This window comes from Penicillium diatomitis, assembly GCF_028827545.1.
Source record: "Penicillium diatomitis strain IBT 30728 chromosome Unknown utg000003l_segment0_segment0, whole genome shotgun sequence".
Lineage (NCBI taxonomy): Eukaryota > Fungi > Ascomycota > Eurotiomycetes > Eurotiales > Aspergillaceae > Penicillium > Penicillium diatomitis.
In genome coordinates this window covers 1-27,175 of record NW_026623175.1, presented here as the reverse complement: position 1 = coordinate 27,175, position 27,175 = coordinate 1, and the positions used below count along the sequence as shown (strand labels likewise).

The window sequence follows — 27,175 nt, the reverse complement described above, 5'->3', positions numbered from 1 at the left end:
AAACTCCAGTGGGCGGTTCTGGACGGGGCCACTACTAACGAACAGGGACTCTGTGGCTGCCCAGTCCTCATGACTACAAGTTCGATAGCACTGCAGAAATTATACTGGAAATCTCTACCAAGACTACTCCGTCGACCGAGATCCCCATCTATTGACACACGCTAGCATGGACTCGCAACGAGCAACGACGCGCTGTCACGTGCAAATGGAGGCTGATTGATCTGCCCGGGGGGTTGCCTCCCCCTCAGTCATAGTACGCACCCGATTATGCTTCCATGAGATCCACCGTCAAGGGTCCCGTTACCAAGATTTGGACCGGATGTCTCAGATGCTGCATTATCGATTGCGACCGAGGTCATGAGCAGAGACACACGAGATAGGATTTCCAAAGTCAAGCATCCTATGGGGGAGGGAAGCAAGAGCGAGAACGAATGCCTTGGATGTGGAGAGCGTATGATACTGGAACCGCCCACCTGTGTGGGAGCCATTCGCTTTCCCGGTCCAAAGATCCTCCTGGCCTGGCCGGATGGTGGACTGGATGGAGCAGGGCGGAAGCTAATCTGAGGCCCCGCAATCATCTCACGATCAGATCGAGTCCGTTCCGTTCCGTTGGAGCTCCCACTAGACGGCGGGTAATGGTGTGAGTCCGGAATCAGCGAACTCCGCGACGGAGTCATCTCCAGCTCATACCTTATCCTTCAGGGGAAAGAGAAAAAGGAACACGCATACCGCGTCAGGCACCTCAGGCCCGAATCTGTTCAGAGAGGAAGATACTGAACTTTGCTAACAAATCACCCAGTAGCAGGAAAAAAGCGCGCTCGACCCTTTGAAGAACACGATGACCAACAGAAAATACACCATCTTGCTTCGGGAGCTCCAGAGCTGTCTCAAAGATCCACAACCACCTGAAATAGACAAAGCTCCAAACATCCACATTCGACCCCGAAGGATAGGTGGCGCGTCCAACGATCGCTACCCGGGAGCAAGGTTCAGGTCGATGATCCAAGATGTCGATGGAGCTACGCAGTGGATCTCTCCGCCACATCTAGCACTCGAACATTTTGGTTGTGCTAACATTGATCCGGCTCCACTGCTGGCCGCTGAAGAGCGACTGGCCGAACCGAATAGGCCAGTAGACATGATAAAGAACGAGGAACGGCAGTGGATCCCAAATCGCAAAGGTGCCATCCCGCCAGTAAAGCAGATGGGAGCTAAAGGTCTTCAGCCCTTTGTGCACCGCCGAGAAGCTCCCGGCTCCACACAAGAGAGCTAGAACAGGACTGAGCAGGAAAGTGACTAGATCGTGACCGATCCAGTAGTAATCATCCACCGGCGCCGCCGGGGTGCTGACAGTGCTGGACTTTGAAGGATCCCCATCTTCCTCAAAGACAGACAAGTATGCATGGGCCATCGCAGGAGTGTCGCGGAACAAGACCACGGCCGTGTGAGCCCGTGGATTACATTCGATGGGGTATAATGTGGCATCCTCTCCAGTCCCGTCGACCAGAAAGTCAAAGCTCAAGTGGCCGCTGAAGGTTTTCCCTTCGTGATCACACACTCGTTGAGTAAATTGTAGCATCTTTTGATTTAGCGCCGCGGTGGGAGGGAGCGCCTGGTAATGCATGAGTAGGTCGGAGGACGGACACGACACGAACGCTTTCACCCGGCCTCGAACGACCAACGAGTGGGTGCAATATTCGGAACCATTGATGAATTGCTGCAGCTGGAAAGGCCGCTCGGGGGAAATGGCGAGCGATTTCAGATATGAGCTGGTTGCTGCAAGCCCGCCGTGAGCCAAGGGCAACAAGGTCATCATCTGGGCCCTGGCCTTGTCGTCCACGCCGATAGGCTTCAAGATGAATCGCTTTTCGCCCCGTCCTCCAGACCCATCGCGTGTGGAAAGCCCGAGGAGTTGCTCCACTTGTCCCACCGAGGTGCATCGATGGGACTCGGGGATCACTAGACCCAGATCGCGAATGTAGTCTATGAGGAGATCTTTCTCGTGGAGCTTGGCGACCACGTCGCGTTCGAATTGAACAGCTTTGAAGCTGGATCCCAGCATCTCTTGCGCGGTTTTCAGGACCTCTCCATCTTCAATGGCATCGGTCACGCTGCTGCAACTGATCCACAGGTTCACCTTTTCGGATTTAAGAATGTTCAGAAGGGTCTGGACATAGTGGCTTTTCTTGTTGTTGACAGGCGTTTCAATGGCGTAGAATTTGGCGATGGCGCAGGAATATCGCCCTGGCGATGTATACGGTATGGTTTCCGTATCGGCGGCGACGACGCGATGGGAGGTATGCTGGGCCAAGAGACGCGCAATGGTGAGGCCCTTGGTCATGGAGACGCCTGTCACCAAGATGGTCTTGCGACGACCACTGGGGGCCGCATCGGCCGATCGCTGTGAGCCTTGTCTGCCACCCACCAAGAGCGCAATGGCTGTCAATGTCAGGGACAAGGGCAAGCAGAGCAAGCTCAACACAATAAGGAGGACATTCTTCGGCCCATGACGGTAGAAGAAAGGGGTGGATTTTCCCTCCATTAGTCGCCACTCTCCTGGACGCGGGTATCGATCTAAATCACGGGAGGAGATGTTTTCATATGAGCTTTCCTCAAGTTCATTCAACTTCAGATTGTCAAAGCCTCGCAGTCTACGATTTCGAAAGACAGGATCGGAGATTATCACGGTATTATTATTCCATCTGGCAATGCGTAGGTACGATCGTGCTGAGACACGTCATGCAGGCTGGATCCCCACCTCCAAGGGCCGATCGTGCCTTGAAAGAAAAATCCGGTTGACATACATGTGTACGCTAGCAAGATCTGAGCTCGTCGCTCGAAGACCGCGCTGGACTGTGACCTGGGGGGGGGGGGGGGGGGGGGAGAGGTAATTTCTCTCGTTAGTTCTGTCATCGGTACACACGCGCGCGGATCGGTCCAGCTTGCCACAGCTGGAAGCGCAAGGTAGTTCTCCCATGTGGGCCACAATTCTGGTGGAGTCCTCCCGAGATCCATCTTCTTCTTCTTGTTTACAGTGCCTACATTGCACTCTCCTTTCGGTACTACTTGCAAATAGCGTCGCCCCCGCTTTGATAGTCTCTGCTGCTCCAATTTCTCGATGACCAGAATATCTTGCCGCCCGAAAATCACCATTTGAAATCACTGAATTTCCGCGATCGTGCTCTGGTGGGGTAACGAGACACGTTGGATGTCTGCCAGCTCTCGCTGTCTGAAGAATTTACTTGTCCACTACGGACATTAGCCCCGCGGCCATAGCGGTCATAGCGAGAGGCGGTCATTTTTCTACCTCGAAAAGAAATAAGAAAAATAAACTCTTAGCTGTTCGTGTCCATCAAAGCAGAGGCAGACAATGGGATTCAACTGATACTAAAATGGAAGCGAAAGAGAAAAAAAAAAAAAAAAAAAGAAATCCCGGCAAATCAAATAATTCCTAGTTTGTGTATTGATGAGCTGGAGAGAAATTCTAATAGATCAGCAATGTCTCCGACATCACCAGACCGACCAGTCATGGTTGTCGCCATGGGCAGCTTGGAGGTTGAGCTACTGCACGTCTTCGCCCACGCATCGAGTGATTTCCACGCCATCCTAAACCAAAAGAATATTAATTAGCCTTTGCATGTGGACAGCGTCAGAGGTCGGAACTTCGATTTACCGGAACACCCGTAGGCTCCCAACTGTGGACGATCCTGCTCTCGTACACCAGATTGGGATTGCCGGGGCTTTTGTTGAATGACATGGCATAACGCTTCTTGTACTGGTCGACCGTCTCCTCGGGCAGTTCTTCGCCCCGGTGGAGCTCGCCGAGCTTTGCTCGTCGTTGCTGCACTGTGCTGCGGACATACTCCAGGTAGGCTGGGTTTCCGGGCTTGATGACGTTGTCGGCCGCGAGCACCGATCCGGGGCGGACGAGCTTCAACTCTTCACAAAGTTTCAGATCAGTGGTGTAGGCGGGCTTGTAGTGGTCGAGGAACAACAGATCAATCACTTTCAACTGTCCTTCTGCGTGCAGACGCGCCAATGAGGCATCACTGGGTCCCACGACGACCTCGACAACATGCGACAGGCCTGCCAGGTGGACCAGCGACATGATGACGGCGGCGAACTCGGGGTTCATTTCGAGACTGAAGTAACGCTGTCCGCCCACTTTGGCAAGCATGTCACCGAAGAGAATGCATGAATAGCCCACGTATCCTCCCAATTCGACCTGTCAACCGTATGTACGAACCGTCAGCCTCCCGTCGAATTCCATTGCACCTGCGCGGGATGGAAAGTGGCAGTTCAACTCACCATGGTCTTGGGCTTTGTTTCCTTGATCAAGTCGCAGACAATCCGTCCCTTGTCCTCGCCGACATTCATAAGATACTTCTTGGTGCGGCCGAACTCATCAATGGCCGCAAGAACCTTTGCAGGGGATCCACGGATATTGTCTAGATCTGGGTGCGCGTAGACGAAGTGTAGTAGCTCAATTTCACGGCCATCGTCAAAGTATCCCGTGCCCTCTTCCTGGGTCGCGTAGGCTTTGGTCTGGTCAAAATCCGCGCCTGCCATTGTTTTCCTGTGGTCTTGTAACTGCCTTGATGGATGGTCTTTGAGATGCAATTTTGAAAACAACAAAGACGAGGAATCAGTAGAGGAGAGAAAGTGCAGAATATCCGTCGAATCCTCGGGGAAGTTTTTTACAAAAGAAATTTCGTCCGGGGCTTGTCACGGAACCAAGAACAGTCTTACAGACATGACCAGTGGGACGCTTCCGAAACGAGCCTTGTATCTCCTCTACCTGTGCTGCAGCTTCTCATCTCGGCGCAACTGGAAGATCGCGTCTGTTCCCCTCTTTCCTTGCTCCAACAGAGTAGAACAGCAATGTGACATGATCGGAGCCGTCGTGCTTAGTTCTCAACAGCAACTTACCCAAACGGTCAATGCATGGCTGGGCCCGCACGCCCCTCACGGAGCACGCATGCTTTTTAGCCAGCTCACTCTGACTGAAAGAGGAGAACTTCTCGAGCCAGAGCACTGACTGTAGTGCATCTACCAGGTACCTGGTCCAGTCAACCTCCACTATTAGCGCGCATGTTGTCAATTTTCACTTGCATCGGCGGTTGCATCGGGCAAGATCGATGGGAATGGAGCCATTGCAAAGCTTCTACCCCTCACGGCAAAACTTGATTTCTTGAGCTCTTCTGGAAAGGCCCCGTTGGGATAACCTTTGATGTTTGTGAGTTGTCCCATTTCACAGTAGCACGACTTGTGGTCTGCAACTTGCTCCAACATGTGGATCAAATGAGCCCCTCATGTGGAGGATCAACAGATGCCGGATCAGAAAAGGCCTCGTTATTATTCATCGTCGAGGATCACCTAGCGGGCCCCTGCATGACCTCACCACACGGAGGGTGACAACGTAGTCGACCTGCAACATGCATGCATGAAACATGGAAAGCCAAAAAGTCAGCGGATCTTATCTCCTATCACGATGGATCAGCCCAGAGATCCTCCGAGTCTCGCAATTCTCAATCAGGCCTGATGCTCGACTACCTGCACAATGCATTGTCAAGGCCCGGCCTCTTTGGGTACCTGCCCTTTTCGGCTTTCTTTCCTTGATCGTGACAGCCACTGATGGCGCGAGAAATATCGTGAATAAATAAGTTTTTATTTATTTTAGAAACGGAGCCAGTGGTGGGATCTCAAAGGAGGGCGTGGAGGAGACCCAGTCTCAAGTCCTCTCGCCCAGATTCCTGCTAGGAAATGATTGCCCATTCGGTGGCCGGTCTCGAGGTGCATGCGGCGGGTGAACGTGGACCATTCACGGTAGATGCTTCATCCGACCTCGGGTAACCAGATGGAAATGGCCTGAGAAATGGCTCCAGTGGAACGAGGTTGGGTGAGCGAATTTTGTGCAGCTGGCAGATGGAAAAGAACTATATAAGTGACATGGACCCGGGTTACTAGATGTCGAGAGAACAAAACTATTTCCCCTTCGACTTTCATTGAACAGAAGGGTCCTCAATCTTACGGTGCTTCATCCTACCTCACATATCAACTATGTCGGACCTCAAGGCTACTGTCGTAGAGACGACGAGTGGTTTCCACGTGGAGGGCTATGAGAAGATCGAGTATGACTTCACATTCCTCGATGGTGTCTTTGAGACCCAGAACCGGCAGCTGGCTCAGCTGTATGAGCGATGGGGTCGTTGCTTGGCCATCATGGACAAGAACATCTTCGATATCTACGGTTCGAAGATGCAGGAATACTTCAAGTACCACAACGTGGAACTGAAGATTCACCAGACCATGATTGGCGAGAAGGCCAAGTCCCTGGAGACCTTCACTCAGATCGTGGACTCCATGACCGACTTTGGAATCATCCGCAAGGAGCCCGTTCTGGTTGTGGTGAGTCGTTTCTCCGAATTTCCGCGCTGCTTTGTTCTTCCGATCATCTCCAGGCCTCGTGGACATCTTCTAGATAGCCTAGGGGAACACAGGAGTATGGCAAGGAGTCAAATCCGCTTATTAATATCAAATTTCTCTCCAGGGTGGTGGTCTGGTCACCGACGTGGCTGGGTAAGTGCAGAAAACTCCAAGAAGAGGAAGTCTTCGCGTTCGAGCCTGCAAAGCATGGCTAACGCATTTTGATATATAGCTTTGCTTGTGCCGCATACCGACGAAACACCAACTACATCCGCATTCCCACAACCGTCATCGGTCTGATCGATGCCAGTGTCAGCATCAAGGTTGCCGTCAACTACGGCAACTACAAGAACCGTCTCGGTGCCTACCACGCGCCGATGCACACCATTCTCGACTTTGGCTTCCTTCGCACCCTGCCTGAGGCTCAGGTGCGGAACGGATTTGCCGAGCTCATCAAGATTTCCAGCTGCGCACACCTGCCCACTTTCAATCTGCTCGACAAGTACTGTGAGCAGTTGATCTCCACGAAGTTTGGCCGCGCCGGTGACAACGCCGAGGTGAAGCAGGCGGCCGACGAGATCAACCGCAATGGTATCTTTGAGATGCTGAAGCTGGAGACTCCCAATCTCCATGAGATTGGGCTCGACCGAGTGATTGCCTATGGACACACTTGGTCGCCCTTGCACGAGGTATGTCCTCCGTCCACTGACAAGAAGGACCTGTCCTATATAGGCATCCCATTCAGTTGCTCAGTCGCTCACCACAATCTCCACAGCTCACCCCTCCCACGCCTCTCCGCCACGGTCATGCCATCTCCATTGACATGGCCTACTCTGCCACTTTGGCGAACACCCGTGGCCTGCTGAGCGACGAGGAGCACCGCCGCATTCTGAAGCTCTTCTCCCGCTGTGGGCTTTCCATGGATCACGAGTTGTTCAACGAGGAGATCCTCGCCAAGGCCACCGCGGCTATTCTCAAGACACGTGACGGATTACTCCGTGCCGCCGTGCCAAGCCCTCTGGGAAGCTGCAAGTTCCTGAATGACGTGACTGACGAAGAGATGGCAGCTGCTCTACGCCGCCACAAGGCCCTTATGCAGGAGTACCCCCGCAACGGTGCTGGTATCGAGGCTTATGTCGATGCCAGCGACACCGGGTACACCGTCAACGCCGCGGTGGAGGAGCCCACCAAGGAGGTCGAGGCTAACGGCCAGAAGCCGACCGATCCCGTCGTGGCTGGGGCCAAAGATGGAGTCCTGAGAACGGGGTTGACGAGCGAGCTGAAGGATCTTGCGGCTAACGGCCACGCTAACGGTCTGCCCACCGTCCAAGCTCAGACATGACCCCAGATACCTTTTGTTCGTTGGGGGTAAGGCTGTCCTGTCTTTGAAGTGGATCAAGATTAGACTGCCCGCCATGGTCATCCTTTGCTTTCCCTGGGCTACTCTTGGATCGCTTCTTTTTATGTTTTCTTCTTTCACTTTTTTATTTTCTCATTTTCTCACCCATCTATTAAACCTACAATACCGCCGACTAGCTGTACATCAGCCCGGTCCCGCTGCATACCACATACTACGCATTGAGAACTTATCCTGGAATTTTTTTTTTTGTAAATCTCGGCGAGGAAAATCACCCAGACAACAAGCCAATTTGCAGTCACACAGGGAAACCGCTCACTCTATCCATGCGACCAAGAGTTTACACTGTCATGGGCTTCGGTGGGTTAGACGGGTGGGAACTAACAGAGACTAGTCATTTCGGATGAACACATGCTTTTCATTTCCATGAAGTGTACAATACTGGCTGTTGGAACCTTGACCTGATGATGTGGCGTCGAGTGATCACTCAGGGTTGACGAACTCGAATGGCACCTCGGCCTAAGGCAATGTCGAAGAGAAGCAAATACTAACTCTTGGGAACTTGCAGGACATCTAAATCGACCGATCATAAAAAGAGGGCCCTGCCGTCACACATATCACCTTTCTATGCTCCTATTCCAATGGGGAATACTGCTTTGAAGATTTCCAGTTCATTCTAGATGCTAGCTCAAAAAGCCGTGCGTACATAGGTTCTCGTCAATTGCCCGAAAACCTTGTATAACGCTGCCGACAAGCATCTAACCTACCCAAAATTTACGGGGTTTGTTTGAATGAAGGCCTGGAATCTCTCGAAAAGGCCACCAAATTTCATTGATGGTACGCAATCTGCGTGACCAGCTCACTAGGCCTGATACCTAGTCTGATTGACTGGATGACGAGGAATTTTACTGTCCCGCGAGTTGAAAATTTATGAGTTAACATAAGTGAAAATTATCTAGACATTCAAGCAGTTGCCCCTTCAGATGTTATGCGCAAAGATTCAAGGTGCTGTACCTCGGAGTCTTTACTAATGTCAACAGGCTTGGTCTCAACCATGTCATCCGGCCCGGCGTAGAAATTGATCTTTCCACCTTCCTGGATGACATTCTCCCGGTCAAGACACAGTCGTGCCCTGGTATAAGGGTCGACCTTCCAGTGATTGACTCTCAGCCTTTCTGCCAAATATGCTCGTTGACTCTGCGCAGACTGCACTTTACTCACGTCCTTGGACCTACTAGCCTGGATCCAGTCCGAGGTCGCGGACAAGAACTCTTCGCCGATCTGGTGTCGCTCTTGCAGGAGTGCCTCTCGAGTCGTTGTATCTGACATTCGATGATTCTCGTTCTCGTCGGGCTCGATGTAATTGTATTTCCACTTCTCGGATCCACCAAGCTCCTCGACCAACTGGTCGCGAGCAATAAATTTGGTCAAATCGTTGACGTTGTTGGTAAAATTCACTTTAGCAGCAATATCTGGGTCCATCCAGCCGCGAATTATTCTCCAAATTCCTGAGAGAGCAACGCATAGATTGTGAGTTTCGAGTGGTTGACTTGTAAGTGATACATGGACGAAGTATACGTACCTGAGAAAACCCAAGGCGCATTGTGAATAAGCAGAACTCCGAGGCATTCAGGGTAGTTTGCCTCGAAGCATTTCAGGATGAATTTCACGGGTGGATACTCCTGAAAACACAAAGCTCACATCAATATAAGTGCACCGCCAATGAACTCCCCGGCTTCGTTTCCTACGTAAGAACATACCATGTTTGAAAGCCCAAATCCGGTCATATCGAACACCACGGCCTGGTATGAGAGAACATGAGCCATGAGTCGAGATGCAAGATCCTCTTATTGAGATGACGCTGCCGACCACTTACCGCTGTCTCCACTGGAGGCGAAAGAGTCAACCTGACTGATTCAATGACATGGACGATGAATCTCTCCAGGGTCTCCTCGCTCTGAGCCCCTGGTTTATGCAAGCGAACCTTGATCACCACGATTGGTCGCCCAAGCTTGTCTGTGCCGTGCACGAACGCCTTCCCCATCCGCATCTGGGCGAGAAAATCTTTGCCGGCTTTCTTCTCGACTGCAGTGGATGCGTTGTGCTCCTGGTGTAAGGCGTGCAATTCGCCCTTGGCCATCACATCGTCGTCTACGTGCATCTCCTTTACCCGCCAAACGATAGCGGCCATCATCATGGCGAAGGCTTTGGGAACGTCCCACTTGCGGGCACGAAGGAATCGAAGTAGCATGGCATCGGGGTTGTCATGCTTCAGCAGATTCAAAACCCCCTGCCGTAGCTCGAGTGAAGAGATCTGTGACAGAGAATTCTGAATCATCTTGGTCTCCTGGGCGCCTGTACCCATTTCTTTGAGGTATGACAGGACTTTTTCCTGACCTGCCGAGATGGTGACGGTCGCCGACGTCTTCTCGGACAGATTGGTCTGGGTACGTCCAAGGAGAGAGTGTCGACGCTGTGGTGGAGTGGGACCGTTCGGCACTTCCACCGAGATCTTGGAAGGTTCTTCTTCGTCGGCGGGCGACTCGGCTGCTTTCAGGAACACCGACCATAACTTCTGGAGTTTGGCCTCCTGATCACTGGTCAAGTTGCCCATGAAGCCGGATTTGGGACCACTGGTGGCCATCTTGGATTGACAGGGGGGCTTGGGATCCAGATGAAGGTTCAGGCAGTGATGTATGAATGCTAGGATCTACTGACGGGCTCGCACGATTCGAGTTGGTGATAAAACTGGATTTGATATAAGTTGGACTTGAGAGGCTCAGCGAACGCTCTTTGGGCGGAGATTGATTGTGAATTTGAGGTCATTGTTTCGAGTCCCTTGCGGGGGATGGGTCCAGCACATAAATAGAGATGCCATGGCTTGTCCTCCCCGCCAGGGTCCCAGCTATCATCGTGGGTCCACGTGAAGTTTGCTTACCCCTTGGTCACGATCGCGATATCTCGGTGCTCTGCCTCGGCTTGTTTAGTCCGCTTCAAGCTTAGCGTGGTTATTGGAGATGTTGGATGGGCCTTCAATCACGACCGTTCCATCATGGCGCCTCTCGCTCTTACTACACTTTCCTTATAGTGAGATCTGCAGATGCGCTATGCACCATGGTGATCTCCGGAGTCCAGGACTACGATCAACAGCCCGTGCCCGCGCATGTCTTCCAATCACGGCGTTTGTCCTCGATCCGCCTGTCTTTGCTACCCCGGGTTCTTTGGTCCTTCTTGGGTAGGTGATCACTCCGTGGTCCGTGATTTGTCTGGGGAAGAAATGTCCCCCCCCAGTGTGGAGCAGCTCGGGTTCTCGGTTTCGCGCGAAGCCACCGTGATGAGGCACCGGAGAACCACATGCATTGAGCCTTCCACAACCGTTCGATCATGATTGCCGGGCCGGGCAATGACCATCCCAAAGTAGTACTCTGTCTCAAGAGAGACTGAAGTCAAGCCAGGCGCATCATCAGGATCTCAGGACGACAGCCTGAAGGTTGTTTGGAAACGCTCACTCGGTCGCGAGGGGCTGCGGTCGATCGTTGCCTTTTCGGGTAAGATGTGTCCCTTTCTCTCTTTAGTCGAGGCGTCCACGGGGGATCTGCCACCATAAAAAGAGACTGCAGAGGGGCAGATGCAGTGTGCACGAGCTCCCGATTTCTTTGTTTTTCCCCATACGGACGGATAAAAATGGGATAAGCGGTTTCACTGTGTCAAAACGCTTTGCCGAGTCGATGCGAAGCTGCAATCCGTTGCATGCGGCTCGGTGTATGCGTCCGGAGCGCGAATGATAGTTTATACAACAGTGCTCTCTATGATGCCGCCTTGACCTTCGTCGTGCGCAGAGGGGAGTTTTGGCACCCCCGAGACATATCAAGAAATCTAGCCTGCCTGATCTAGAGGGACCGCCAGGTCAGCTCACCGATGCATTGTCAAACAGCCTCGTCGCAGAACTAGGTAACGCGGAAGTTGGCCACGGTGGAAACACTGGTGGCAGTAAATGTCGCGCAGATGCTCACTTCGACCGTCTTCAACGCCCGCACCTCGACTCTCATCTCTCGCTCTTCATCCGTAACCGATTGCCCTGCTTCTCGAAGGGCGGTTTATGACAAGTGACGAGGTGAACTATACAACTATCTGCCCGCTCACTACCAACATTATCCTGTCTACCGCAGTCGTGGCGGTCCCCGTTGTCAAACCTCTGCCTTGTCGGTATCATACAATGGGACAAATTGCCGAGATATCTATGTTTTGGGAATCCAAAAAAAAAAAAAACAAACAGAAAAAAATCATGAAGGCGGCTTCTCAAGTCCCCACAATTGCAACTCGTCGGCTTCAAAGAACCCTTCGGCAACAAGTTCAAACCCACACTTCCGCAGCACTCCCGAACTTCCAAGATTCACCTTTTCACAGATGGCGTATATCCTTTCCGGACCGTCCGTCTGATCACTTGCCGCTCGTCGAGGGAGCTCCCACCACTTCTTGATCACAAGCTGCAGTGCTTCCGTTGCGAATCCGTTGCCCCAGGCTTCGGGCAGCAGAGAGTAACCCAGCATGGGACATGGCACCAGGCAGTTCACGCCCACGTATCCAATCAATTGTTCTTGTGATTGAGGAATAGATTTGTCGAGGATTCCAAAATTGAAAGTTCGCCCGAGGAGCTCGGCAGGCCCCTGGCTGTAAATTTTACTGGCCATCCATTCGTGAACATCATCCAGTGACTTGAAGGGGGCCTTTGGATGGCTGAAAACAATGTCAGCAATCAATATCCACCGTTCTCATATGCCGATATACCGTCATATATGGACCCTCCGCGGTGCATTGGGCTCCCTCACTCACTTGTTTTTAGCCACTTCAGGCCTTGAGCGGATGGCAAGAATGGCAGCCGCATCCTCGAGACCGATCGGACGAAGAAGCAGACGCTCGCTGTCAATTGACTCCAATGATTCAGGAATTTCAGCGACATAGACCACTTGATTTGGCACGGGTAATTCCGCCATTCTCGGGGAAATTGCTGTTGCAAATTCTGCGCAAGTTGAATCGAGTCCACTCAAATGGACGTCAGCTGCACGAGAGGCCTCAAGCGAATGAAGTGCGATTGGAGATGAAGACGGAGGATATTGCTTGGAATGATTTGTACAATCTTGAATGGGTAGCAGGGCAGCATCTGCGCTGGCAGGGGGGGGGGGGGGGGGGGCTACCGTAATTTATGCAGCCGGGCAATGTTCGGAGTAATCTTTGCTTCCATTTTACAGTCCCGATCCCACGTTTTCCGCCCGAGATTGCTTGGCGACATCGACCGATTCAACTGGGGTTTGGAGCGGGTGCCACTAACCGGGACCAGTAGCGATCTTGGAGTTTCAGACAGCTGCGCCAAGTGGATACCTGAATCTCCATGAATATGCGATTCTTACTTCTGATTTGGCACCGTGTACCATTTTCATATCATCTCCTTTCAGGTACGCGCAAATCAGATACTGAATTACAGATAGCCTCGTGGTTTCTGACTTGGATCGTGAAGTCGGACAGTAAGACCCGCACCGGCGGGTCCCGCTAACCCATATCCAGAGCCCGCCCTCTCGAGGCGTCCTCGATTCGCTCTTGTGGTCCACATTCCACACTATCGGTTGGAAATGGTATTCATCTCTTCATGTCGGCGTCCCAAAGAAGTAGAACCTTGCCGATGTGAGTAATGCTTGATTCCCGACCAGAAAACCTACATCAAGCGATGACGATTGACCCCCTGCAGCCGCATGATTTCTCTCGTCTGACGGTAGAAGATGGATGTGGAATCGGAACTAGCATTAAGTTGCTAGCATGAAAGAAGGGACTCATGGCAGACAGGTCTGTTCCGGCAGGGCCGGATAGGTTGAATCAATATATGACAATGAAAAACATGGAGCTGACGGGGTCATAAGAAAGAGATAGGTCCAATCTCAAATGGCTGTGGAATAGTTGTGGACCCAGGGCGCTGGGGACAGATGCATCTCCATGAGCGAAGAATGGCGTATTGCAGACAGCGTAGTTGGTGAGTGGCACATTTGGGGCTCTTTGAACATCAGATCAATTGAAATAGTTAGTGGGACCGCTACCCAAGGACTGGAAGGCCATCTGATCCCACAGATAAGGGCAAAAGTCTGTAATGTGGTAGTAGTTGAAGCGAGGGTTGAAATATGCTGCCGCGGTAACAGCTTGAGACCAAACGTCGCATCCGTCCCGATTGAGGTAGGGCACAGTCGGGAAATCTTTGGGTGGTGGATAAGTTAGAGTCTCGGCAAGGAACTTGGTGTATCCACAATCATCTGCGCGCTGATTGATATGCATCATCAAGGTTGTGTTACGATTGAATAGGTTGGAAAAGTAGTTGAGAGCTGAGACCGCCGATGCTACAACGAAAGATCAGTCAGCTGAAGACCCGAAGCTAATGTAATACCTGCCGAAATAGTGAAGTTGCGATTTCATACCCTGCATCATAACACCATCCTCATTGATGGAAGGATCGTAGAGCAGAATCTCCTTGAGTTGAAATGTTTTCGATTCTTTTGATCCAACATCCCCGAGGCTATGTATGGTAAGGTATATACTATCCGGCGTAACTCTCACCAGCCATGTACACCTTGTATTCCTGCATCTGGAAAGTATCGATGAATCTGCGCCACAAGTCATTGAACTCATTGGACACGTCGTACTCATTCTCCACTGTCGGGGGGACCGGGGAGAACCCTGTGCCAGCAGGCTGGTCAATGTAGACCATGTTTGTCAGCTTGTTCCAGGCGAAAATGTTGCGAACAGGCTCATATGTGCCCGCCTGCCACTAGAAGGGTCCATTATCTTGCAATAGCCAGCCCATTTAGGGAGCTACAGCCCGGTCCTTCGTTCAGCCAAATTGTGATCTAAATCGAGGGACACAAGCGTGCTAGCGGTATCACCATCTGCGTGCTCCGTGGATGTAGTTCTCTCAGGAGGCACTTCACCTCTTTCTTGGCTAGTGGATTAGTGGATGAAAAGAACCAGGAAAATAAGCTGGCGTTGCCGTGTGGTGTGTTTGGTAGTAGACCAGCATAGCTCTCGCCAATTTCAAATGGGACTTGGGGAAAGTTTGTTCCATCCACGAGAAACTCCGCAAGCCTCTTGGTCAGCTGTGCCGGTAAACGGGTAGCCTCCGAAGCCAAATCGAGACCCAGATCGCTACTCACTCTCGGTCAAATTTGTTCGGTATTGAAATTTGTGCTTAGTCTTGGAAGTATCTCTCTTGCGACCCAAGCTTGCCACACGTCTCGTGACTGTGGGTTTCTGGAATGGTTTCTGGAATCGATGAGGGTTTTGCAACCCAGCAACGGATATTACCAGCAGAACCAAGGGGGTTAGAAGGAGCATTGTCACGACTGTTGCCTGGGTAAAGGTTTTCTGGTCTGGGAAAAATAAAGTGCAAATTTAAACTTCAACTGCATAGCTTGTATGCAGATATTTATAATATCTGCTTTCTCCCCGCCTGTCATCACAATCTTTCGACAAGGAAAGGGAAGCAGATACCCCAGTGAACGTTAGCGTACTTCTCTTCTTGGGGGTTTGATGGCCCTGGTTGCTACTCACAATATGACAGCAGGGTTTATACTTCGTCATCGTCGCACATCTGGGGCGGAAAATGGCGAGGTTGTCCAGGGGGTCGGCCTCCTATCGTGTTTCAATTAGACGCGGCGGAGTGTACCTCTTATACTAGACTCGCGTCAGATGCATGGTACTGTTGGGACCACGGCAGCATCGGTGGATTCGATACATGTGGCATGGCAGCCGAGCTCCTCGTAAGGTAAACCGGGCAGCTCTGAAGCTGACATAAGGGTCTAGGCGTTTTGGCCGCTGTAGCTGTAGCAATCGCATCGGCAGGACGGGAACTGCGTTATCAGATGGTCCAAAGTTATTTCTCCGCGTAAAGGCTATATTCAAGATTCGATTGAGCTAAAAATAGTGGCAGCTCAAAGCATCCCAGCCTCGTGTCCGATGAGAACCTAGAAAGCCACCCTGTATCATCTTTTAGTAGCAACGAGTCGCTCCAGATATGCAGCAGTAGTTATTTCCGGCCAGTCACAACATGGCAACGAGTCAGTGAGAGTCGTGCCTGATTTTCATGCAGTTGAATTCCGAGTGATTGATTGTCGCTCACCTTTCAAGGTGTATAGATTTCATTTGACTTTTGGTCATCGAGCAAACGGGATTGACGACATGTGGAAACCCTCGGTCGGGTAGAGGCCCCATGTCGTCGCTTCGAGCCACGGCAAAAACGATGGTTCACAAAAGAACAGACCGTTTCCCAGCAGAGACAAGTGGCTGTTGTGCTGTCGTGCTGTTATCACTTATCACTGCAGGCTGACGGGGTACTGTAACTGTGGCCGTCACCCGTCAGCACGGATCCCTTTCACAAGCCGTGCGAGGACCCCTAGTCTTGGCACGCGGGATAGTCTTGGCGCACGTAATGGCGTTTGAGAGTGACTCGTATTTCCTCCTTCCAGTCCAACGCTCTTCACACTACTTGACTAGCAGGGTCATGACTTCAGCCTCTCATCGGGGTCTTCGACAACGCTAATCCTTCGAAATTCTCCCGGAAGAAGTTGATTCAAGGGGCCATGAACTCTCGTCATATTGGACTGGCGACGGGCCAGTTCGGCCACTTTTTCATTGCGAATTCGCAACCCTTAGTCCGAATTCGATCCGTAAGTGATTCCGCATCCTTTCCACGTCGATCAACATTATGGTTGGAGACGAGGATTGTCGGAATTTTTCATTGAAGTTTGAAGTCATTTGCTTCTTGTCATCGGCCTTTCCATCAGGTAAATTCTCCATTGTGCTGCTCAATCTCGCCTTGCTGCCTGAGGCAGTATCCATTTTGTTGTGTTGAAAGCAGTTTACCGTCCCTTCGTCTCTCGCTAGGGACTCTTGGACCGCCGTCGCAGCGGGGAAATTGGTGTGCCCGAAATGGCGTCCTCAAAGCGATTCCCGCAGCCTTGAGTTCTGAAGCTCAAGCTCCAGACTTGCCAGGACCGTCGGGTCAGCCTCTACCGAGCGTCTCGGTGAGCTGGCTGCGACTCAACGCTCAGGTGACTGCAGCTGCATAGAAGTCCAGGTTTATTTGTTGACGCGATTGTTGTCTCCTCCTCTCCCCGCATGCCAAGAGTGATCGCCCACTACGGGGTTGTACCCCGGAGAAGCTAGTCATTGGTGGAATTGCCAGCTACAGCACCGGGCGTCAGAGTCAGTAACATTATGCTCGACATGGCTATGTCGCCTTGTTGAACGTGGTCGGTGTATTGACGCCCGAAGGATGCGGCGTTTATAATGCTCTCACAAAGTCAACCGGGCATGTCGACATACTTCTCGCCAAACTCGGACAAAAGAAAACATGACAATCGTCGGAGCCCTCGTGATTGTGGGATTGCAGTTGGTATCCGCTGCGCTCCATGTGTCTCAGAATGACAGCGCGATCGTGATTGCCAACGATCGTCTGTCGGCAGTAGTGCGCAAGTCCCAGGGTCAAGTCGAGGAGTTGTTTCTCGACTGGCAGGATCTGCTAGGACCCAAATCCGGGTCTACTGGTATCGGGCCTTATCTGGACTGTTATTGTATCCCCTCGGGGTTTTATACGGCTGGTGCCACCCAGCCGGTGACAGAAGTTGTCCGAGGTGTGGATGCGACTGGCACTGCGTATGCTGGCATTATCATGACAGACATTTATACCCCAACGGGTCAATTATTCCAGCAATACTCATTCCTTCGTGATGGTGAAACTGGCCTTCACATGTTCAGTCGACTGGCGTATTACAACAAGACTACGCCATTCCTTCGCAACCTGCAAGAATTTCGAACGCTCTTCCGACCCAATACCCTGCTATGGACGCATTTATCCTCGAGCGAGATCCAGACAGCGCCATTGCCCAGTAAGGATGCCATCAAGCAGCAAGTTGTCGTTCAAGACGCTACGTGGACTTTCAACAACACCCCAAGCGACCCTTATTATTCACAGTTCTCGGACTACTTTACCAAGTATACCTTTGCCAACCGTAAGTGGCTATGAAACCTTGATGACCCATGTCGGGTATAGCGCTCACAAGGCTCCTCATTAAGCCTGGAGGAACAACAGTGTACATGGACTTTACGCCGATGGAACAAACTCGGCCGGGAGCACCTATGGTGCTTGGTTGGTCATGAACACAAAGGTAACCAGCAAGTGATCTGCTGTGACGAAACCAGCTAACGCGGTATCTGATTTGTAGGATACCTACTACGGCGTAAGTCGATCATGTCTTTGCGCCACGAGACACTGGTAGCTCACTGTTTTGCGTCAGGGCCCACTTCATTCCGATCTCACAGTAGACGGAATTGTCTACAATTATTTGGTCTCGAATCACCATGGTGAAGGAACACCGAACATCACACACGGCTTTAACAGAACTTTTGGACCGCAATACTATCTCTTCAATGGTGGGAAAGGAAGTGCCAAGTCTCTGGCCGAGTTGCGCGACGAAGCCATGAAAATCGCCGATCCGGGATGGAACACTGCATTCTACCAGTCTATCGCCAAACACGTCCAAGGTTATACCCCACCCAGCAAACGGGGGCGAGTGTATGGCTGTATCAAGCTTCCGAAGGATGCCGTTCGGCCCATTGCGATCTTGAGTGCTAGTGGTCTCTATTTCCAAGACAACAGTGCTGTTCCTCATGCACGCCAGTACTGGGTAAATATCGATTCCCAAGGGAAGTTCAGTCTTGATCATGTCGCGGCAGGAATCTACCGCCTTACCGTCTATGCCGAAGGAATATTCGGGGATTTCGTGCGGGATGATATCGTCGTACGGGCCGCCCGGTCGACCACGATCCAGGATCATTGGAAAGAAGAGTCGGCAGGAACCGAGGTCTGGCGTTTAGGTATTCCCGACAAGTCTTCGGGAGAGTTTCGACACGGAAACTTTCCCGATCGGACTCATCCTCTTCATCCGCCCGAGTACCTGATCTACTGGGGAGCCTACGACTGGGTCAATGATTTTCCTCAAGGAATCAACTTCACCATTGGAGAGAGCGACCCAGCGATCGACTTGAATACGGTTCACTGGTAGGTCTTTGGTCCAACTCCGTCGAATCCACACATTGAATACACCACCACAAATGACTGGTTGATTCACTTCGACTTGGATGCGTCGCAACTGCACCATCGCGGGACAGCTACATTGACCATCCAGTTGGCCGGCGCCAAAACCGCTGCCGGCAACACTGATGCCTGGAACCCAGAGGTCAGTATTATGAACCAACCCGGCCTCTTCATGGATCTTTGCTGGTGCTGACCATCGGGTCTACCAGGAACCTTATAATAATGTGGCGTTGGAGAGCTACATAAACGACCAGCCTCATCCGTTGACCCTGCTTATTGGTTTCAATCAATCGAGCAGCTGTATTGTGCGATCTGCGGTCAGCTGTTATCAGATCCGCTCGCGTCTATCGTTTCCGACGACTTGGCTCCACGAAGGGCCGAATACACTGAGGCTGCACCTTCCATTCAACGCGACCGATGTGGAGACGGCAATTCTACCAGGTACGGTTTATGTGCAGTACGATGCGCTACGACTTGAAATTGGCCGATAGGAATGCCCGTGCGAGGGATTGGATCGCGAGTGATTGGATTGCGAGTGATTACGCTGTATACAGCGCACAGAGAGTGCCGTTTCTCGAGCCTCGTTTCCCAAGTCTGTCCTTGGCTGGAGCAACCTTGAATCTTCCGACCGGACGACTCTTATTCTTAGAAATGACAATCACACATAGGAGTTTGCAATTGTTCCATTAAATTCAAATAGGAAACCCCCGTGAGACGGCAGACCAGGACATCTTGTTGAGGGTCTTGTAAGGACACGGAAGACAAAAGGTGTCGGCCTTAAACCTAGTAGGCGGTGCGGAAGATTGATTCATTTCCTGATGTCGGTGGATTGAATGGGATCAAGTGCAGTTGCAAGACATCTGCTCCGCAATATCCAATGCCAGAGTATGGGGGTGGGCTTCGGACCCTTCAAGTCAACCTAATCCGCTGCATCACTCACCTAATTGCCCCGGAATACACTCTACCCATTGTGGGGGCAAGATTTCGCCTGACTACTGTATCTCATCACGATTACCATTTCCCCCCATCATTTGTGTCGACGCTAAAGAGTCAAAATGCAGCGTTTGACGGGAGGGGCTCTGTGGTAAGGTGTGTCCATCCGCCAATCACATGATCTCGACGAGATCAAGGAAGCTGGAGCTCTCCACTTTGATCGCTGGTTGCAGAAGCATATCGGGCAGGGATCGCCATGAATCACCATCATCGTGACACAGCTGTAGATTTGATGGGGAAATCAGCAAGCGACAGCCCCCCCCACAGGCATGAAAGAGGAAAACCCACTGATGACTCTGTCCTTACGATGCCGATGCGATCCCTCCCCATCAAACTTGCAACATTGCAAGCTGTTCATTTGTCATGACATCAGCCAGAACAAACGCCTCGACTGATGTATCCTCAAGATCGAACCAAGAAGCAGCTTTCCAGGCCAACGATTGGCGGAAACTCAAGATGCGATGCATTCTGCAGTCCTTCATCATATAAAGATCACCACGTCAATTGTCCATGCCATGTATGAGCCGCTAGGAAAGAATTTAAATAATCGGTCTATATCGCAGTTGACTGAGGCTGCACCATGATCCGACAATTTCTACCTTGCCTCACACGTCGAGCGGCAAAGCCTAGCATAACCTATCTTCCCCTAGCCACTCGTCAGCTACACCGCGGTTGTCCTCGACACTCCAAGATGAATTCCGACGACATTCCCAAGACAGACCACGACGGCTTCCGTCCGGCTCTCCAGCATCCTCCCGAGTTTACTTTCCAGGACGAGGATCCCAGCAACCGGCCGCCATATGCTAGGCCACCACTCGAAGAGTTTGGTGAGGTCAAGTGGCAGGCGCAGTGTCAATGTGGCGAGGTGAAATACAAGTTGCGTCGCGAGAAACCATTGAACGCCAAGTTTTGCCATTGTCGAGGATGTCAAGTGATGCATGGTGCTCCTTTCCAGTGGGCGGCTATCTTCCCCAAGGACGACATTCGATTCGACAATGGGACCACGGGGTTATCATTCTACGCCGCCCAGGAGAGAAACACGAAATATCAGACACCGACCAAGGTTTCATGCGCCACATGTCGAACCCCGATTATGGACGAAGGCCGAAACATGTGTTTGCTTTTCCCTCAGTTGATCGACTTTTCTCATTCTGCAGACGAGCAGAGAGAACGCATCGCAACGTTCCTGCCATCGTGAGTACTTCCATTTACGACGGGCACTGTTTGTATGTTACAAAGACTAACTGACTGCGAATCACAGGTGTCATATCTTCTACGAGAAACGTCTGAGAGACATTCATGATGGAATTAAGAAGTGGAAAGGAATGGATGAGCAAAGCGAGATCTTGGACGATTATGGCAATCCACTCAAGGAATGAGTTATCAATTGACCTCTGGCCTGGCGATTGTTTGCTACACAGCGTATGATGGACACTCAACATAACAGTGAACATGCTCAGACAGAGAGCCCTCTTGGTTCAAGAATACCTCTACCCATCGGTGATCAGGAATACAGTAATTCATATTGGACATGGGTTCGAGTAGATTAAGAGAAGGCTAAATCCACTATTCTAACCCGTCTCACCCATCCGACCCATAGAGCGTAGGTATATCGCATGTGAACTTTGACGTTTGAAATGCGAAGTTCAGGGTCACTGGGCTCTTACAAACAATCTATGCCATGAGACCTAGATTCAATTAGATGGTGCACACCTACGTGTCACCTTGTCTATATCGGTGAAGGTTGCATAAGGTACATGGATGGAAAAACTTGTTCTGCAAACAGGCAGCCTCGATTCCACTTGACTTATACTAATACACTAGAGCGATGACTCAGTCCTCCCACTTCATTCGCCAAATTCGATCCGATCGAAGTATCCTTGGCTGGAAGTCTTCAAGCAAGGGTCTTAACGTCCCCATTGAGGAACATTGAGAGCCATGCCCATAATGATACCGCTAATCAAGCCGGCACAAGGCAAGGTGAGCACCCAACCAAAGAAGATCTTGCCAAGCTGTTTCCAGTTGATACTGCGGAGATCCATGTTGACCAAGGCGACACCGATGACAGCGCCTGTGATACACTGGGTCGTCGAGACAGGCAGGCCCAAACGGGAAGCAAGCAGGACTGTAATGGCGGCGGCGAGTTCCATGCTGAAACCACGAGTGGGAGAATGCTTTGTGATGCGGTTCCCGAGGTTGCGCATGATGTGGTAGCCGAAGGTCCAGAAGCCTGATTACGATTAGTATGGCAAGGATGAAAGTGTAGCATTCCCGGGACGTGGCAACTTACCAAATCCGAGGCCGAGACCACCAACAGCCTTAATCCAAGTCGGAGTATCGGTCTTGGTCATGGATTGACCTGACTGCCAGGTCATGTACTCGGTTGTGAAGGGACCGATGGCATTAGAGAGATCGTTGGCGCCGTGAGAGATAGACATGATCTGAACGCTGGGTTAGTTCACGTTCTGCCAACTATAATCCACTAAGGGCTTTAGCAACAAGGAAGACATACCATGGCTGAACAAACTTGGGCAGTGGTCCAGAGATGCTCCACCTTGTTGTCAAAGACAGGCGCCCGTTGGTGGATATGATCCAGGCCCTTGGACTGGTGATGAATCACATCGCGAGTGATACCATAAGTGAAGACGAGCTTGACAGTGGCGAAGATTCTTTTGGGGTGGGCCCAGGGAAGGGTGTCCACGGCCCGAAGCTCTTTCTGGTTCTTTTCAGCAATCCGAGCATCGGCCTGTTGAGGATTTTGTTGGATTTCGTCGTGGTCCCCCTTCAGAGGCTCGATCGCCGGGCTAGCAAGCGTGGACTGTCGACCTTCGGTGCGAGAGTGGATGCTCTCAGGGCTACCCTTTTCATTCGCGTCGGTAGCAAGCTCGCTTTCGTAGTAGTTTGGTACAATGCCCTTCTCTGGGTTGCCGGGAAAGTACAAGGTGTAGTTATCCTTCCAGAGAAGTGGACCCATGGGGATATGCCAGAAGCGCAGACGGTGGTCTTCCTTGACAAGACTTTTCGCGAATCAGCACAAGAAGATAGCATGGCCGCAAGGGCTTGACTTACCTGCGCCAGTAGTAGGGCACAAAGAAGACAGCGCTGATAAACCAGACTCCCGCAAAAACACCCAAGACGATACCGCAGGCTTTTCCAGCGCCCAGATCCTCGGGCTTGGGAATTCCGTGACCGCCACTGACGACAATAAACAGAGCCAGGATAGCAGCGGTGAAAGAGTAGTAGAAGGGGAGTACACGCAGCGCCCACTTCATAGGATCCTGACGGTCGTGCACCAAGAGCCGGATGCTGGTGAAAATGATGGCACCAAAGCCCGCAGCGAGGACGGGAGCGATACCCCATGAAGCTGCAATCTGAGAGACACTCTGCGACTTCCAGCCCCAGTGAACGGGAAGATCAGATGCAATAGCAACACCAATCAATGCACCCACGATGGATTGAGTCGTGGACACGGGGAATCCGAGGTATGTGCAAACGGCGAGCCAGATCGAGGAGCCTATCTCGCGTCAGTAAAGATCAGTTATTGTCCATCTGCAGGGTAGAAAGAATAGTAGAGGGGGAGGATAAGTTTCACGTACCGATCTCAGCGACCACCATGGCCATGATCAATACTCCCGGCGAGTCCAGGAAGCGGTCAATTGAGAAGACTCCACTGCGAATGGTTGAAGTGACCTGCTGACCCAGGGCAATGGCACCGATAAACTCCGTAACCGTAGCGAGAACGCCAGCTTGGATGAGAGTCAGAGACCTCGAGCTGACAGAGGTGGCGTAGGAGTTGGCCACATCCTGTGATCGTAGTCGAAGCGGGTCAGTAACTCCTCCCGTCATCAATATGCAGAGTCCGTCAACGTACATTGGCACCGATACCCCAGACTGAGAGAAGGAAAAAGATGGTACCGATGGCAAAAAGCCAGTCGAGATCGTGGTAGACCATCCTGAGAGCTTTGGGCCGTAATTCGACTCGGATCGCGAGGTTGCCTTGCAAAATGGTCAATCACCAGCAGAGAGATCCCTGTTTCTCGGTGAGATGAATCTTTTTGACCATCTTCTTGACGGGTTTCGCCAGTCGTTTTATACATTCATCGATCTGGTACAGATCCCTGTCTCTAAGTCTGGAGTGTGGTGGCATGCATTCTGCTTGTTCCGCCTTCCTTTAGCGGGCGACCCATGCTGAGCTCAACTTTCCACTAATTTTGATCAATCCCAGTATCTTCTCACCCTCGTGGGAGAGAGACTCCAATCGTCAAATTCTTATGGTTCGATAGCGTGCGGTAGATGGATCCCCGAGAGTTGCACGTGTGTGGATAGTGAAGCTCAAGCGATTAACCCTTACGCTGTGGCCCCCTCGCGCCAAGACTCTCGGTCTTGGCGCGACGAGCCGGGCCCCGCTGGCCGACTCAGTCCGCGAGAGGAGCGGATAATCCGCCACCGGACCTTCCACGACTCATACGGTGTGGATTTGGGGGCGGACGAGCACACTCCTCAAAGCTTGACTGGTTTCTCCGACCGGCGAAGCAATAAGAAAATAGCTGACTGGCCCGTGGCTACACGTGGAGCGCTGATTGGATCAAGTGGGAGTGCCTGAGCTCGCAGTCACAAGGTGACATGATTCCAGAAGACTGGAAGCACCTGCCTCGAAGACACAACGGCAGCCGTAGAATTTGGGTACGATACACGTGTACTCTGTGCCCTCGCTTGCGTCCTTTGGCGCTGTGGCTTGCCCGACTCGGGTTCGAGCGTTACTGACTGCTCGTAGAAACACGTATGAATCGTTTCGCGGTGGTGGTGCCGAGAAAGAGATTCAACGCCTCCAAGGTGCTTCGGATCCCATCTGCCGGGTAGGCGAGATGACAGGCGGTGCCGATTCTCGCGTCCTCTGGGGTTGAAGCTCGGGGGACGCAGAGTTATCTCAGCCTGCCAGGACATGTTGAAACAGCCACCCGATCCGTTGTCGACTGGAACACACTCCGGCACCTTTGGACAGGGTGGTTCATCGTGGCGGTGGTGGATGGCTTCAGTGGCTTGTCGGAAGCGATCCATGTGGACTCGATGCCACGCCAGAATCGACTGTTCAAGGAATAATTCTCGTGTCCACGCAGCAGCACGAAGGGATAACGGACGGGGGTTAGTATTCTTTGCCCTAGATGCAGAAGGTATTGGAGGCTACTGGGAGATCGTAGCAGACCCAAAAGAGGGGAGAAAGGAATGGTGAGATTGCATCTGGTGAGAGGTGCCTATCTAAGCTACGAAGGTGGTGTGCGTGGGCGCGTACCACGCTGGTGAGACGCGCCAAACCACCAAGCTATCTCAATACCCCCCTGGACCTCGATCTACTAATCTCACTCAAAACACGAAAAACATGAAAAATGATTATATAAATATGTTAATAACGCCTTAATATAGCTTTTTGAGCTTAAAAAGGTATTTAAACCCTTAGAATTAAGCTCGCTATAAAGGCTATTAAAAAACCGTTAAATAGCTATTGAATTAGAGCTTTTTTATACCTAAAAGATATAGAAACCTCTCGAATTAGACTCGCTATAGCGGCTTAGTAAAGCTATCTACGGCCTACTCTGTAGTAGAGATTTTGACGAATTTATATACCCCCCTAGAGACTTAGTCTCTAATATAATAGTATTTAACGTTAATATACTTCGTTTGTTAGTATAAATCATAGCTTTTAGTAAGGTAAATAGCGCTTTAGTTATCCTTATAGATTATAGTAGGAAGTTATAAAAGGGACTCTATATTAAGTTCCTTAAGGAAAAGCTATAGCTATAATACCTCTTAGATAGCTAAAGATATAGCTATATACTTACTTTTAGTAGAGGAAAGAGTAATATATATTTACTTTTTATAAGCCTAAGTAATTATACTATTCGTAAGCTTAAAAAGGAAGCCGGAGGTTAATATACTACTATCTATATATTTACCGGCCTAATCTGTATTAACGAATCTAAAGAGGGGGTCTGGTAAGTAGGAATACGCGATAGTAAGTATTTTAGAATCCTTAAGATATCGAAAGATATACTTTAATATAGTTATATACTTCGCGGAGGGGTTATATATATATCTTATAAGCTTTATAACTACGAATATAATATCTAGTTATATATTAACTATTAGCTAAATAAATAAGCCTACTATCTTATAGTAAGCTTTAACTTCCGCCGGAGTAGTAGTATCCTTACGCCGGAGTAGTAGTATCCTTACGCGGTTATAGGATCTTCTTATTATAAAATAGTATAGGGACTATATATATATCTTATAGGTTGAATTTCGCGAGGACTTTGCGAATATAGGTAAGCTAAGAAAGCCTTACCTTACTATCTATATAAATAATATTAATTATAAGGAATCGTATAGTAGTACTATTATTAGTAATATCGAAGGATTTTTGAATATAGTCCTTAAGCTATATAAGAGATATATCTAAAGGTATAATAATTAGTATATTATTAATATATATAAGAAGATAGAGCTTACGTTTTATATATACGAATACCGAATAGTCCGCTTATAAGCGAATAAATCTAATTACTATTAGAGCCCTATAGATAGTATTATATTATTCGCGAGGACTCTGTTTTAGACCGTATAAAGTCTTTAAAAGGAGGCTATATTTTCTAGGCTCTTTAAAACTATTAGGAAGTTAAATATAGATTTCTTTAAGAAGCTCTGCGTTAAGAAATACTATAATAAAGTTAATATAATATATCTACTAGCCGAAATATATAGCGATTATATAGAATATTTTAAAGCTTAAAGCTTTAGCTATACTTATATAAATATTAAGATAATTAATTCCTTTACGTTACTTAAACCCTTTTATAACGAGACGTATCTTATAGGTCCTATTATCCTTAATACGAAAGACCTATCGAAGCGGAAGAAGCGTCTTTTTAGTATCTTTAGTAGGAAGATTATATATACGCTAAGTACCGTTTTTTAGCTACTTCTGTATTTCCTTATTTACCGCTTTAATCTATTTAGTCTATTTATCCTTACTATAATTTTATATTATATCCTACTAGCTATCTAGTTTATATAGCGTTAACTAAGATAAAGCTTAATATAAAAGCTTTAGAAGTAGTTATAAGTCTACGGTTATACTACGAATTAAAAAAGTAGCGTATTTAATATAATTAGCTAGAGCTATATTTAAATACTTTAGGGTTTAGGGTTAGGGTTTAGGGTTAGGGTTTAGGGTTTAGGGTTTAGGTTTAGGTTTTAGGGTTTAGGGGTTAGGG

The 27,175-nt window shown here is 50.2% G+C and overlaps 10 protein-coding genes across 10 annotated transcripts; 3 read left to right on the top strand and 7 right to left on the bottom strand.

The window, feature by feature from the left end:
• Window positions 1–1,045: 1,045 nt before the first annotated feature.
• On the bottom strand, window positions 1,046–2,542 carry N7539_002274 (uncharacterized protein; the record flags this gene model as incomplete). Its single annotated transcript, XM_056931877.1, has 1 exon — window positions 1,046–2,542. The coding sequence occupies one exon, from the start codon at window positions 2,540–2,542 to the stop codon at window positions 1,046–1,048; it is 1,497 nt and encodes a 498-aa protein (XP_056791836.1).
• A 1,019-nt stretch (window positions 2,543–3,561) lies between these two features.
• N7539_002273 (O-methyltransferase) lies at window positions 3,562–4,569 on the bottom strand (the record flags this gene model as incomplete). The annotated part of the gene is made up of 3 exons (XM_056931876.1): window positions 3,562–3,606; window positions 3,674–4,225; window positions 4,309–4,569. 3 exons carry the CDS (start codon window positions 4,567–4,569, stop codon window positions 3,562–3,564), a joined length of 858 nt encoding a protein of 285 aa, XP_056791835.1.
• Window positions 4,570–6,060: 1,491 nt separating this feature from the next.
• Window positions 6,061–7,768, top strand: N7539_002272 (sedoheptulose 7-phosphate cyclase; the record flags this gene model as incomplete). The annotated part of the gene is made up of 4 exons (XM_056931875.1): window positions 6,061–6,408; window positions 6,551–6,579; window positions 6,659–7,115; window positions 7,202–7,768. The coding sequence occupies 4 exons, from the start codon at window positions 6,061–6,063 to the stop codon at window positions 7,766–7,768; spliced, it is 1,401 nt and encodes a 466-aa protein (XP_056791834.1).
• Window positions 7,769–8,746: 978 nt separating this feature from the next.
• Window positions 8,747–10,427, bottom strand: N7539_002271 (CRAL-TRIO domain-containing protein; the record flags this gene model as incomplete). Its single annotated transcript, XM_056931874.1, has 4 exons — window positions 8,747–9,291; window positions 9,366–9,465; window positions 9,544–9,585; window positions 9,660–10,427. The coding sequence occupies 4 exons, from the start codon at window positions 10,425–10,427 to the stop codon at window positions 8,747–8,749; spliced, it is 1,455 nt and encodes a 484-aa protein (XP_056791833.1).
• A 1,639-nt stretch (window positions 10,428–12,066) lies between these two features.
• N7539_002270 (GNAT family N-acetyltransferase) lies at window positions 12,067–12,777 on the bottom strand (the record flags this gene model as incomplete). Its single annotated transcript, XM_056931873.1, has 2 exons — window positions 12,067–12,520; window positions 12,617–12,777. The coding sequence occupies 2 exons, from the start codon at window positions 12,775–12,777 to the stop codon at window positions 12,067–12,069; spliced, it is 615 nt and encodes a 204-aa protein (XP_056791832.1).
• Window positions 12,778–13,840: 1,063 nt separating this feature from the next.
• Window positions 13,841–14,531, bottom strand: N7539_002269 (Carboxypeptidase cpdS; the record flags this gene model as incomplete). Its single annotated transcript, XM_056931872.1, has 3 exons — window positions 13,841–14,163; window positions 14,242–14,339; window positions 14,392–14,531. 3 exons carry the CDS (start codon window positions 14,529–14,531, stop codon window positions 13,841–13,843), a joined length of 561 nt encoding a protein of 186 aa, XP_056791831.1.
• A 139-nt stretch (window positions 14,532–14,670) lies between these two features.
• N7539_002268 (uncharacterized protein) lies at window positions 14,671–15,154 on the bottom strand (the record flags this gene model as incomplete). Its single annotated transcript, XM_056931871.1, has 2 exons — window positions 14,671–14,972; window positions 15,052–15,154. 2 exons carry the CDS (start codon window positions 15,152–15,154, stop codon window positions 14,671–14,673), a joined length of 405 nt encoding a protein of 134 aa, XP_056791830.1.
• A 2,017-nt stretch (window positions 15,155–17,171) lies between these two features.
• Window positions 17,172–19,405, top strand: rglB (polysaccharide lyase family 4 protein; the record flags this gene model as incomplete). Its single annotated transcript, XM_056931870.1, is given in 5 exon segments — window positions 17,172–17,812; window positions 17,901–17,985; window positions 18,115–18,870; window positions 18,883–19,056; window positions 19,124–19,405. The coding sequence occupies 5 exon segments, from the start codon at window positions 17,172–17,174 to the stop codon at window positions 19,403–19,405; spliced, it is 1,938 nt and encodes a 645-aa protein (XP_056791829.1).
• Window positions 19,406–20,598: 1,193 nt separating this feature from the next.
• N7539_002266 (GFA family protein) lies at window positions 20,599–21,286 on the top strand (the record flags this gene model as incomplete). Its single annotated transcript, XM_056931869.1, has 2 exons — window positions 20,599–21,101; window positions 21,169–21,286. 2 exons carry the CDS (start codon window positions 20,599–20,601, stop codon window positions 21,284–21,286), a joined length of 621 nt encoding a protein of 206 aa, XP_056791828.1.
• A 528-nt stretch (window positions 21,287–21,814) lies between these two features.
• Window positions 21,815–23,859, bottom strand: N7539_002265 (inorganic phosphate transporter; the record flags this gene model as incomplete). The annotated part of the gene is made up of 6 exons (XM_056931868.1): window positions 21,815–22,137; window positions 22,198–22,348; window positions 22,420–22,924; window positions 22,977–23,421; window positions 23,504–23,711; window positions 23,779–23,859. The coding sequence occupies 6 exons, from the start codon at window positions 23,857–23,859 to the stop codon at window positions 21,815–21,817; spliced, it is 1,713 nt and encodes a 570-aa protein (XP_056791827.1).
• Between the last annotated feature and the right edge of the window lie 3,316 nt (window positions 23,860–27,175).